The sequence below is a fragment of the Rutidosis leptorrhynchoides genome, unplaced genomic scaffold, assembly GCF_046630445.1.
Source record: "Rutidosis leptorrhynchoides isolate AG116_Rl617_1_P2 unplaced genomic scaffold, CSIRO_AGI_Rlap_v1 contig509, whole genome shotgun sequence".
Lineage (NCBI taxonomy): Eukaryota > Viridiplantae > Streptophyta > Magnoliopsida > Asterales > Asteraceae > Rutidosis > Rutidosis leptorrhynchoides.
In genome coordinates, this window is record NW_027266736.1 from 50,071 (window position 1) to 63,402 (window position 13,332).

General features: G+C 41.8%; 2 protein-coding genes across 2 annotated transcripts; both read right to left on the minus strand.

Annotated features, from left to right (window-relative positions):
* Positions 1 to 1,260: 1,260 nt before the first annotated feature.
* Positions 1,261 to 2,685, minus strand: LOC139884133 (NDR1/HIN1-like protein 13). The gene is made up of 2 exons (XM_071868206.1): positions 2,670 to 2,685; positions 1,261 to 1,853 (listed from the first exon to the last, which is right to left on the minus strand). The coding sequence occupies exon 2, from the start codon at positions 1,816 to 1,818 to the stop codon at positions 1,261 to 1,263; it is 558 nt and encodes a 185-aa protein (XP_071724307.1). The 5' UTR covers positions 1,819 to 1,853; positions 2,670 to 2,685.
* A 1,667-nt stretch (positions 2,686 to 4,352) lies between these two features.
* On the minus strand, positions 4,353 to 6,020 carry LOC139884141 (uncharacterized). Its single transcript, XM_071868212.1, has one exon. The coding sequence runs from the start codon at positions 6,018 to 6,020 to the stop codon at positions 4,353 to 4,355; it is 1,668 nt and encodes a 555-aa protein (XP_071724313.1).
* Positions 6,021 to 13,332: the final 7,312 nt, after the last annotated feature.

Genomic DNA, 13,332 nt, shown 5'->3' on the forward strand with positions numbered 1-13,332 from the left:
TAGGCGAGTTCGTTCCTAGTTGTAGCCTTATTGAGACCTTTCCGAGTTTTTGGCATATTGAGTCCGTTCCGAGTTGTGTCTTAGTTGACAGCTTAACTTTTCGAGTTTACTTTCGTTCCGAGTTGTAAGCTTACTGTGCCCTTGTAAATTTGTTAATTCTGTTCCGAGTTGTAGGGTAGTTGAAAGCTTAACTTTTCGAGTTTACTTTCGTTCCGAGTTGTAAGCTTACTGTGCCCTTGTAAATTTGTTAATTCTGTTCCGAGTTGTAGGCTAGTTGAAAGCTTACCGTTTAGAGTTGTAGGCTTGTTGAAACTATTCCGAGGTGTACGCTTGTTAAGAAACGTACCGAGTTGTAGGCTTGTTAAAACCGTTTTGAGTTGTAGAGTTATTGATCCCGTTCCGAGTTGTAGGCTTGTCGAGCCCATTCAGCTCAGGGTGATTGTGCGAAGTCCGCTCGGTGCCTCAGGTGAATGAATCGGCGAAGGCGGGTGCTCCGTCAGGTGAATTTGGTGTCAGGAAACGCCTAAAGCGAGGTACGGCAATTTCGAAAGCTTGAAGTCAGGTCCGGCGTCCGTCAATTTCGAATGCATGATGTAGCAAATAAGAAAGAATGACGATTTGTCAATCCGAAAGCCTCCGTCAAATTCGAAATCCTGACATTAGAGATGCGGCAATTTTCGAGAAGATTACTTAAAAGAATGATAATCTTAATTTATACGAGAAGATTAATTTACTTGGTTGAATCATCTGGAAGAGATATTTAACTCGTCGAGAGGTTTACCAGTGAAGGAATTCTGAAGGAAGACGATAATCATCCATCCTTATTTTCAGCCTTTAAAATACAAGTTCGATTAACATCGGAATATATAAAGATATCGAGAAGCGAACAGTCCGAACCAGACTCACGATTTTACTATACTACGTTAGTTTCTGCCAACATCGGATATAGTTTTCTGTGTCTGTTCTGGCAGGCAGAATCTCATTCATAATAATGCAGCAAGATACAGTAGATGTAGAGAAAAAGACTTGGATGGCATACTTTTGAACAAATCATTATTTGTCAATGTACTAGTATTGCACAATTGTAACTAAGATTGGCGATGAAATTACAAGACGTGCATTTTCATTCTTTGAAAAAAAACCAGAGTTACGCTGGTCATAGCATAGCACAAAGCCACATACAATGATACAAAATCAATTTTATCAATTGTGAATAATATAAATCCAAAATAGTGTTTTTTTCTATTTATCCCACTGACTTCATCGTTTTGTTTTGCACTTGCTTGATCTTAAAACCCCGGTGGGAGGACCAGTTAGCTCAATGTTACAAGTAGTATACAACTTGTAAGAATATCCTAATATGTTTCCCAATGTCGATCTTGCATGAAAAATTCCTCTTACTTCAAACTTAACTCTATTATTTGCAATCTGTCTCTTGAGCAGCTCACTCTCTTGTACCGAAAGCCGAACTTGACTGGTCACCATATGTACATCTGCGAGCATCGAGTCAGCCCTTTTTGCCTTAAACGGCGGGACATAACGTGTAGCTATAAGCGTGTTGGCAAAACTCACGTCGAGTGTCACATAACTGAAGTCCACGCTAACCTTCTTGTTTGGATTGGTGAAGTTTGCTAACACCGTCAGATCAGCATTCAGTAGGTTTCCGACGTCCAGATAGGCTGCATTAAGGGTTGCCGTCGAAACGTCGAATCTCGGGCTACGTGGCCGGAACACGAGATAAACTATTAGCACGATTATGCCTCCTAGAATTACTAGTACCCAAAATATTGCGCAGAAGATGGCGGCAAACCATGTCATTATGTTTGTTTTTTGTTGTTTTGGGATTAATAGACCTTCATGGTCACGTTGACGGCCGTGCTGGCGATGATGATGTTCCGGTGAAGTCATCGGAGGAGCAGGGCTGTATCGCCGTTGCTTTCTGTCTCGTTCGTGAATCGAACCTTGTGGAGGACTTGGGCGAATTCCACTAGGATGTTCGCCCTGATGACGTGGAGGTTTTGTAATTGTTGGGACAGGGACAATGATTGGTGGCTGGTGGCTGCTAGGATGCCCTGAAGGTGGGGTCACTCGAGGCGCTGAGCCACCACTAGGTAGCGGTTGGTCCCCAGGATGTTGGCCTTGATAATGCAATGGGGGTGTGAACCATGGACCGGAAACCTCCTTCGGTGGTGGTTGTCCATGATGATCCAAAGTTGGTGTCATTAGAGGAACAGAGCCACCGGCGCCACCACTAGGTGGCGGTTGGTCGCCTTGATAATGCAATGGGGGTGTGAACCATGGGCCGGAAACCTCTTTGGGCGGTTGTTGTCCATGATGATCCAAAGGTGGTGTCACTAGAGGGATAGAGCCGCCGGCACCACCACTCGGTGGTTTTTGGTGGCTAGGAGGGGCCCACCTTGGGTCGAAGTCCACCGTAGGAGGTTGTTGTCGGTCGTGAAGATATGGTTCCGGTACTGGTGGTTGTGTCCGTGAACTTTTTTTGCCCTTTTTCCGAGGCTCACGTTCACGATCACGTGGTCCCGACTGCCTTCCGCTGGGCTGCTGCCGCCCTGGAATCTGCGGTTGTGCGAGAGGAATTCGTGGCTCCGGCTGCTGATTATAACCAGGCTGCTGCCATGGTGAAGGAGTTGGCGGTGATCCCCATGAACCCAAATGCAATGGGAAATGGTCTCCTTCCTGGAGTGGTGGCGGTTGTGGTTGTGAAGAAGACGGTTTGAAATGTGGGTTGGTCTCCGAGTGGCGGAGATTGGTGGCTCCTGGGAAGTTATGCTGATGCATTGCTGTGTAAATGGGAAATGCACAGAAACAGAGTATCTAGGAGGAGAATGAATAATAAGAGTTTGGTTTTGATATGGACGAAAGTGAAAGTTTAGAGATGCCTTGAACATGACTTAAAGGTTGATTCGTTTGGAAGAAAAGAATCATACGTTAGATTAGCCATGGGAGGAGGCAAGTAATATTTGCTTGATTGATTTGATAGTAGTACCTTTTTTCTCAAACGAACTAGATTAAAGTTTATCCCACATTTCCATTAACAGGTCCTGGTTCCAGAATCTGGTGCTTACTACTAAAATTGAAGTTATTGCAATGAAAAAGTAAGACGCATTTGTAATAATGTAAAGGAGTTCAGAGAAAAAGAAGCTATAATGCGGACGATGGCTATATCTTATTGCCAAAAATTGGTTATAATTATTGTGAAGGTACACGATACAATAAATCTTACATAGTCACAATGATATCGCCGACCAACCTAGTCATTACCCGAACAATTGAAGTCTATGTAGATCCCAAACAAAACTGTTTTCTTAATCAGCATGAGTGAATCTTTGCTCCTTCTCCGTTAGTATTGCCTACCACAGTGAAAAAGTTGCAGTGACTTCACGCAATTCCTCATCTTTCGGAAGAACCATTTCAACGCCAAATCATCCTTTTTTTTTTTTGTATTATGCACGGCAATGAAGCTTTGTGCATCTGGATGATTAAACAAAGCCTTTGCTTTACCTTGACCAAAATCATGAGCATTCGCCGGCACCATCAAGAGGCTTTCGCATGCTCCCTAAAGATGATGAAAAACTACTGTCATGAGACAAAATTTTCCAGAAATCAAGGCTCCAGAAAAGGGGAAAGAGTTATCACAAGCATATTGGGGATGTCAAACCTATAATAGTTGGGTTTCAGCACGCTTCGACTTTGCATTTCCCCAGACAGTAACAACAGGCATCCTCGACCTGTTGAGACACAAAACCACGCGGCGGAGTTGAAAACAATTAAGTGTGAGAATGTGTAAGAAGCAAAAGGAAAAGAACAGAAAGCTTCAACTGATCAACGTAACTTCCCTCATGATGAACAGATAAAATAATTTTCTAAACCCTAAACCAGGGACAAGATGGTGCTACCTACTGTTAAAATGTCTATCGTCTGACCAAGAACTACACAAGTCTACCACTACAAAAACCAATTGAATATATCAGTTTCTTCTTTACAGTGTATTTTTTTCGACCATGACATCCGCAAGGTTTAGGGTCTACTTTATATCATTCTGCAGCCAAAATATAAAGCTCGTGTAGACCAGCTCTCAAACTTAATTGGCTTAGTCTCCACAAACCAATAAACGTAAAAGTCGCTCAAACCAGTATACCTATGTTTCTGCATCTTCCCACGGAAGTTAGAAAGCAACAACACTGCCAGCATTTGCTAGACACGGATATCGAATGAAAGCTTCCAAAATGGATCTGTCAAGTAGACATGTGAAGAGTAAGTAACTAAGACCATGAAATTCAACCTAGAAGTGAAAGACACATAATCGACTTTAACTAAAGCAGAAGGACATACTAATGGAGGTCAGATGGAAAAAACATGAGTACAATCGAATGGATGGAACAATAATGTGCCGTAAAAGGAATTCCACCATGAACTCCTTGAAGAAGATTGAGAGGTACTGACCAATTATTATTTTTCGGATGATCTGTTGAATGGATGGCATTAACTAGTATGTCAGTAACAGCTGCATCAAGGGTAAAGCCTTCCTCCATCATTTGATCCCACACTTCACAAGCAGCAGAAAGCTTCTTTTCCTGTATGAGCCCTTTAATGATGAAAGAGAATGTTAATTCATCAGGATGGGTTCCTCTACTCTTCATTTCCTTGAAAAGATGCATGGCCTCAGTTACTCTAGAAGATTTGCAAAAGCCATTAATGAGTGCATTGTATGAGACTATGTCAGGGGGAATTCCCTGCTTTAACATGTCAAAGAAAACATCACAAGCATTTTCAATTTTCCCTGATTGACACAGGTGGACAATAAGGGTAGTGTAAAATATGCAATCAGGCAACAGACCCATGCCTGTCATCTGATCAAGAAGTTTCTTCGCTATATCAGAACTACCTTCTCTAAGAAAAGCTTTTATGAGAATTGTAAATGTTACAACGTCAGGCACAATCCCCTTCCTCGCCATTTGCTCAAATAGTGTACAAGCCATTCTAGTATCATTCCCCTTACAATATGCTTCAATAAGAGTATTATAGGAAACCACATCGCATAACCCTATCGTCTCCATTTTTTTCACCAATGGATAGGCTTTCTCTATCCTCTTAGCTTTACAAAGACCCTTGAGGAGCGAATTATAACTATATACATTGGGTTCTATCCCACTCCGCTCCATTGTCTTCATCAATTTCTCAGCTTCCTCCAACTTAAGCTCATTGCTACAGTAATTCAATATTACATTGTACGTAACCACATCTGGCTCACACCCATTTCTCTTCATAAAAGACTTAATCGATGCTGCCTTGTCGGCCCTACCAATTTTACAAAATCCACTAATCAATGCATTATAAAACAATACACCGAACTGAACACTACCCTTCATTGAACCAAGAGTCAGCTCATAAGCTACATCAACCTTGCCACCATCACACAAACCAACAGCAAGTGCAGTACATGCTTTATTATCTGGTCGAAACCCATTTTCAATCATGTTTCTCCAAAACTGAACGGCAAGATCAAGTTCCGAAACTTTACACAACCCATGAATTATTATAGTATACGTTACAACATCAGGGTCTCTCCCTCTCTCAACCAAACTATGAAATACCTTCAAAGCCAACTCCACATTATTCTCCTTGCACAAAAAATCCAAGTAAATATTAAAAGCCCAAATATCAGGCAATGCACCGAGCTTTTCCATGTCGCCCAGCAATCTGTCAAGAAGGGTGTAGTTTTTGACCCTGCATAACGCAGAAATGAAGCGAGAGTAAGTGAAGGGAGTGGAGCAGAAACCTTGACGACCCATCTCGTTGTAGTAATGCTCGGCTAATTCGAATCGGGAGTGACTAACTAATACGCCAATGAACCGATTGTAGTCGACCCCGAAAATGCGGCAGTTTGATTGAGACATTTCGTCGAACAGGTGGATTGCCTGATCGATTAAGCCTGATTTGACGAGACTCGCAATTCGTGCACGGTATATGAGGCGAGTTGCGCCCAGAGTGTGATTCATATCAGAGAGACTTCATAGCAAGTGAGCTGCCTTTTGGTGGCTGGGCGCTTCAGTGCTGCTGCTCAAAGCTGATGGATTGTCATAGTCTCATAGACGCAGAAAGAGGGAGATGGTTCCTGAAAGAGCTAATAATTGGGCCCAAAATTAAAAAAAAAAAACCTTGATTTTATTAAAAAATGGGCTTTACATGTGTATTGAGCTTACTGTATGCTATTCTCAAGGAATTGGACTGGTCGGTTGGAAGGATTTTTGGGAAATTTCTCCCAAATTTTCGAAAATTTTTCGAAAAATGGAGATCCTATTCGGTACATGCATTTTTCGAAAAATTTTCACAAAATTTTCAGAAAAATTTATGAAAATGTTGACACTCTAAATTAGAGTTTTCCAAATAAAAAAAAAATGAAAACACTCCTTTGCACATCTCAGTGCCGATCAACATCACCACCACAATTTTCTGCATTCTCTCACACAAATACATCATCTCCTTCAACACCACCACGACATCTCATCATCCTCGTCATCAGATTGCCGCTTCGATCTCGTCAGAGCTCCATTTTCTTCAGCAGCGGCGACGGCCTTCTGGATTCGACGATCCTACGACGACGAAGGCGACAGTCGAATGTGAAGCAGATTGCTTGTTGGTCTTGCATAGCCGACCTTCTACCAGCCGTTATCAATGCTAGTTTCTGGCGCGGTGGTTTCAACTTCCGTAAGGTTCATATGTGACTTTGACTTTTGGATATGGTGAGAGAGGAGATCGGGAATTGGAAAAATGGAGAAGAGGGACTGTTGTATATTTTGACAAGATATTGGTCTTCTTTGTTGAACTTGAGATAGATTCGAGAGTGGTATTCTTTGTTGAATTCCACCATTTTTAGAGATTTTGTTGGTTTTAAAGATAAGAAAACGAAAGAGATGAATAGTAAACCCATTGAACAAGTTTTGTGAAAATTTTCTTTTAAGATATGAATAGTAAAATTGGCAACTTCTTAAAGAAAAGTGAGGATTGAAAATTTCTCTCTACTGAACAGGCCCTAAGGGCGTGTTCGGTGGGGGTCGGTTTTTGAATTTTTTTTGAAAATTTTTCATTTTTCACAAAATTCTCATTTTTCCTTGAAATTTGTTCAGTTGACGATTTTTGTTTTCTTTGAGAATTTTCACAAAATTTTCTAAAAAATGAGAGAGTCAAATTTGAAGTTTTCAAATTACTCGAGGGACTGGATTGAAAAAAATGGAAACGTCAGAGGTCATAGTGTATTATAAGAAAAAATTCCAGATCTCCTTCGTCGCCGCCGCTCAAATCCGATCTCGCCACCTACTCCGTCGTCATCGATCTCTACTGAGGCTGCCAGAAACATCAAAATCAGTGGTCGATTCGGTGGCTTAACGAGCCGACCACCACGATGCGGAAACAACAGCTCGTCTCGGTTCGGCGGCGATGTGGCGGATCTCGTCCTTTGGTGAGTGGACGACGATGACGATGGCTTGCTTTCCTCGTGTGCGCGTCGTCTCAGCTGTTTGGCTGGGTCCAACTGTTCCAAAAGCGGCAACAACACTAATTCGACTCAGCTCGGAGTTCATTGGCGCTGCTTCTAAGGACGACGACGTCGACTCAGCTCGAAGCTCGTCTTGGATTTCGTGCGACGGCGGTGGTGGGTTTAGAGGCGGAGGCGGTTTTAGGGGTGGACGTGGTGGTGATTTTGACTTTTGAAAATTAGGGATTTTGACTTGAAGAACAAAATGAAAATTGTATATTGAACAAATTTTGCAAAAAAAATGAAAATGAAATGGAAATTGATAAGAACAGTAGTTTTCGAAAAAAGAAAAGAAAATGAAAATTTTCCATACTAAACAGGATCTAAATTTTTTTTTCTTTTTCTTAACAAAAAAATTGGATATGCCCAACTAATTAATTAGCTACATTTCATACTATATATTTTTTCTAATTGATTCTAGACTATAAATTCTCCTATATTCATAGATTATCGACAGCACGATCTATATGTTGAAATTCCATCCTTATTACCTCTTGATCAATAGACTTTGGTTTCATACTAAATTTTTAATTAATTAATATATATGTATATATATTAATATTATTATACATATATATAAGAGAGCTATAAACTCTCACATACAAAAGTCTCAAAACTTTATCAAAACTAGACAAGTAATCCTATTCCTCCCAATATTCCTTCATTTAAATTAAGAAATTATAAATGTATATACAAATCATAATAGGTAAATATTTTATTGGTTTTATTTTTTTTAAAAGGTAAACGTTTTTACATGTTTCGAAAATTTCGTTTCCAAGACCATTAACTTAATCACAACGATTATGAAAATTTAAGTTGATTTAATCTCTTCTCGGAAACATAAAATACGGGACAAGTTTGAGGTGTTAATTGTATTTATTTTATAGTGCGTGGACTAAATTTATTAATTTATAAAATATGAGGACTAGATAGTAAAAAAATTGTAAATTATATGACCAACATGTTTTTTTAAAGAAGTATATGGGACTTGTTTGGAAATAAGTGAAAACTTTACGGATGATATGGGGACTTGTTTTAAAAAAATTTCGTAGTATGAGGTCTTAATTGTTCATTTATTTTAAAGAACTCATTTTTTTTACAGATTATGGCGGAGAGATCTTCTTGGATTCCGCAGGGACCTAAAGAGGTCGATCTACTGTGGTTTCAGCCGGTGCATAGATCGTGTCACATTTATTCGTCCCACGAGGAGTGCGATAAGCCACTGCTTGTGAGGAGAGCAGACGCTTTCTTCTGGGAGTGTATGCGGGATGACGTCTATCGTATACCTCAGGTGATGACGTATATATAGATGATGGGATTTGGATTGATTTCCAGTATATGATATATGGAGTATGATCATCATCTGCTGACGGCACTAGCCGAACGATGGAGGCCCGAGACTCACAGTTTCCATCTATCCTAGGCGAGGCCACCATCATACTGCAAGATGTTGGGGTGTTGCTGGGACTGCGTGTTGACGGTTTACCCATTATGGGTAGCGAGTCGTATCCCGCCGACATCGACGGGTATCTCCAGAGGCTATTGGGCTGTCGCCCGAAGAGGGATGGGAAGACCGCTATTAGGCTCGCTATACTTAGGGACCACTTGGAGGAGCATCGCGACGGTGTAGATATTTCAGAGGAGGAGGCGCTACAGAGGGCACGATGTCACGTCACCTTCTTGCTTATTGGTTGCTTCTTTCCGGATAATAGCCAGAACAAGATCGATCTTTTCGTACTACGGCTCCTAGAAGACCCAGATGCTTGCGGTAGGTTGAGCTGGGGCAGCGCTGTGCTTGCCTACACGTACCGCGCATTGTGAGATTCCGCCTGTTCCGGAGAGCATTATACGATCATGTGCGGGCTACTCGTGCAGTCATGGGCATGGACGAGGATTCTTAAGGTCAGGTCCAGATTTCGTCGAGGACATGTGGCGTCGGTCTGTTTGCCATTTGCTGCACAATAAGTTCACATACATTTAAAGTTATAACTAAATTCATCATTTATTAAAATTTTCCTTTATGGTTTATGGCGTACGAATTACCGTATTTTTTTTTTTGACGCAGGTGGACGAGACCTTTATCCAGAACCAATAGTACAACCACGACCTTCTAGATTATAGAGATCAGTAGTCGATAATGACTTCGTCACAGGTATTTCATCATCTAAGTTCTCGTTCAGTTTTAAATTTTTTGTAATTTTTTTAAAAAATATAAATTTATTTTTAATAATTACTTTCGTCATTTCGTTTTAGTTCCTATGGACACCCTAAGCCGACCACATGCTCAGTCTACTGGATGGATGCCGTCAGGGTGAGCACATTTGGATGTCGAGGACATACCTCTACTATTACTATATTGTGGAGGGTCACTACCCCGACAGAATCATGCGACAGTTTGGACGCCTGCAAGTTGTACCGGAGGCTCGTTTAAATGAGACTGAGACTAACAGGTTGCACGGGATAAAAAGGTCGTCGCATGTTAAGAACTGGGAACAAGTCCATACTGTTTACGTTCATGATTGGCACATTCGGGCTAACCGTGTCGTGGAGGGTACCCAGACAGCTCACCCGGAGGCTCCGCCGCATTATCGGTCTTGGTACCGTAGTAAGACCGTCCGGTTTGTCTAGGAGCCCGATCATGAGCTAGACACAGGAGGTTACCATGGCCACACGGATTCAATGCATGCCCTAGTGCGTACGATTTATTTATTATAAGTCATTCGTTGAGCGATTTGTAGTGTACAATATTAATTCACTGTTTATGTTCATTGGTATTCAATTGTAGAGCGACGAGTTGAGCCATCTTATGCATTGGGCGAGCGGCCTTTAGGAGGAGTATAGGGGTAACCAGTATCATCACCAGCATATATAGAATTACGGGGAGTTTTCGGACAGGATCAGGGACTTGTTGGAGGCGACCGGTTTGCCGATCCAGGAGGCGACCGGTTTGCCGATCCAGGAGGCGACCGTTGTCCCGATGCAAGGCGTTATGCATGTTGATCCCAGTCAGGATTACGTACCTCCTCAACGGAGATCACTGTTGCAGAGGCTCGGGAGTCAGGTGTTGAGGAGCGGTAGACGAGCCAGACAGCCCTCGCCTGAGGTACCTCCTCCTACAGCACATGCAGGATCCTCTCAGCCTACTGGACCTTCTCCTCAGGCTGGATCTAGTCGTCATTCATTATCGGATTTTCCGGCTGGATCCTCTCGTCTTGCTGGTTCCTCCCGTCATTCTACATCATCGCGGAATTCTACATCTTCTCACAATTCAGGTGGTAATGTGCCAGTGCTAGAGTCATAGCCATTGCGAAGCGATGACTTGTTGTCGTCATAATTAAATTTCACGAAATTTCTGATCAAACAGGCATTTACTACCGATGATTTGGTGGATGCCACTTCACCATATCAGCAATTCCCAAGGTCCTCCATGGCTGTAGATCCTCTCGCTCCTGCACAACCTATCGAGTACGATTTCGTCGAAAGTCTTTTTGGTTCGGTGCAGCAGGAGCATCAGTCGACCACTTTTGATCATCGTCGTCACTCAGTTGCTGGAGATGTACATATGGGCTTAGGCATCGGGTCGAGTTCTCAGGACTTTCTCAACACATCCACCGCCAGGGTAGTAGGTTTGCGGAGTACGCATGGCAGCACGGAGGTCAAGAGCTTCATGGTAAGTATATGTTTGTAATCCATTTATATTTTTCACATAGTGTTATTAATATATAGTTACTGATAAATCTAATTGTTTCATATTATTGTAATTCTTAGATACTCATGGTGGCGAACAATCTGCGGAGAGACAGAGTTGCAGCGACAAGATCGTGTAGGTCGCGGTCAAAAGAAGAAGAGCAGTTGGTTCTACTACGACATATGAGCTAGTATTCGAATAGATTATATGTATATTGTTAGGAGTAATATTTTATTTATAATATTCACATTCATCACCACAATTTTTAGTTATTAAAAAATAACTTAATTATTAATCTGTATCATACTCATCATCATCAATCCCGGCATCATTATCATCATCATCATCACCGTTGTCATCATCATCGTAGTCATCGTCATCATCATCATCATCGAGAGGCGCATTTCCATGAAGTCCGTATGGGTCGTGCAACATGTTCAACGACAATCTATCCACCGGTGTATGAGTCAATGGGCATTTCCTTCTGTCGTGATCTCTGGTGTTGCAATTACTGCACCCTTGTGGTCTTCGAACGGTCATGTTCGCATAGTCCCTCGCACCCAGCTGTCGTTTATTAACTCTTTTACGACCGGTCTTCGACTGTTGTCTGGTATGAGCAAAAAGTCGGATTCGGGCCAGTGATTTGGCACAGGGCCAAAAACACCACTGACATGTTGTATCCAACCATCCCTTATATAGCCACGATGAACCAGGTCTAGACGACGGACGTTGAGTACCTTCGCAACGGCCATTACATGAGAACAAGAAATCCTGTAGGTGTCCCAATGTAAACACGTGCATAAACCCATATCAAATCGAACCATATGTTCACTGCCGGCAACTCTGAGATGCAATGGCGAAGATCTAACACTGAACATATGTCCGGGAGCATTTGGATATAACGAGACTGTGTATCGTTTGGAATGCATCTTGTCGGCATCGAATGTTTCTGTCTGTATCGGTGCAAGCGCAGATCTATATCTATTTATTTTCGTCAGTTCGTCTACAAATATCAACATAGCTTTTGCGTGCATGGCCTGAACGAACACCCTGATCGGTAAGAAGCGATCGCCTCTGAGAACGTTATTGTAACTCTCCACGTCGTTCCACGTGATTGTTCCCTATCGGTGGAATCCGTCTAGGAACAATGTCCACTTCTCTAGGGAAATACGTTGCAGATAAGTAGTTGTAGCCTGACTCATTTCTATAAGATCTGCTCATGCCTTCATATATTTAACCTCATCCAACTCGGTATCCACGACCCAAGATAAGCCGTATAATCCTTTCTTCTTTGGGACGTTTGACATCAGATTGGCACGAAAGTGCTCCATGCAGTACCTGTTCAAAAGCAATAATTAATTCATGGATTAATTTGAACTTGAAATTACAATTAAAGTGTTGTAACCTCACCTGTGAAACTCCCTATATTGGAAATTTTCTATCGAGCTTCACGATAGCAGATAGGATGCCCGAATTACGATCAGAGATGATGCATGTGAACATATCCTGTAGAACGTAAATTTTCAGGTATTTTAAGAACCAACACCAACTGTGGTTCGACTCCTCGTCTATGATGGGATATGCGATTGGCACAACTCTGTTGTTGGTAGTCTTCACAATCGCTACAACATCCTTACCCTTGTACGCCCCACGAAGATGCGTTGCGTCGACAGTAACTACCGGGTGACTATGTTGAAATGTGAGTCTCGTAGCACCAAAATGTCAAATACGTACCTGAATAAATAACAATAATCAGTACACTGTGTAAAATTCATATTACCGTGCTCGGTAATATGAATTTTATCTGAAAATCTTCTTCTTCTTGCTATGCACAATCCCGTCCTCCTTCTTGAACTTCCACTGGACTTTCGTCCCATCGTCATAGTGTTCAAGAGTTCGCATGTAATTGGGCAGTTGGCGGAATTTTCATTTCCGGTACAAGGTTATGCCGTATTTGCCATTTTCGGGATGAGGCTTATCCCATATTTGCCATTACCGAGTTTTTATGTAATTATTGGTGCAATTATGTAGCAATAATTATTTTTTTAAAAAAATTCTCTCCTGGAAACTCGAGTTCCGGGATGATATT

What these genes read in the sequence shown, in the direction of transcription:
- LOC139884133 (XM_071868206.1), bottom strand. Translation starts at nt 1,818, where the DNA reads ATGACATGGTTTGCCGCCATCTTCTGCGCAATATTTTGGGTACTAGTA.
- LOC139884141 (XM_071868212.1), bottom strand. Translation starts at nt 6,020, where the DNA reads ATGAATCACACTCTGGGCGCAACTCGCCTCATATACCGTGCACGAATT.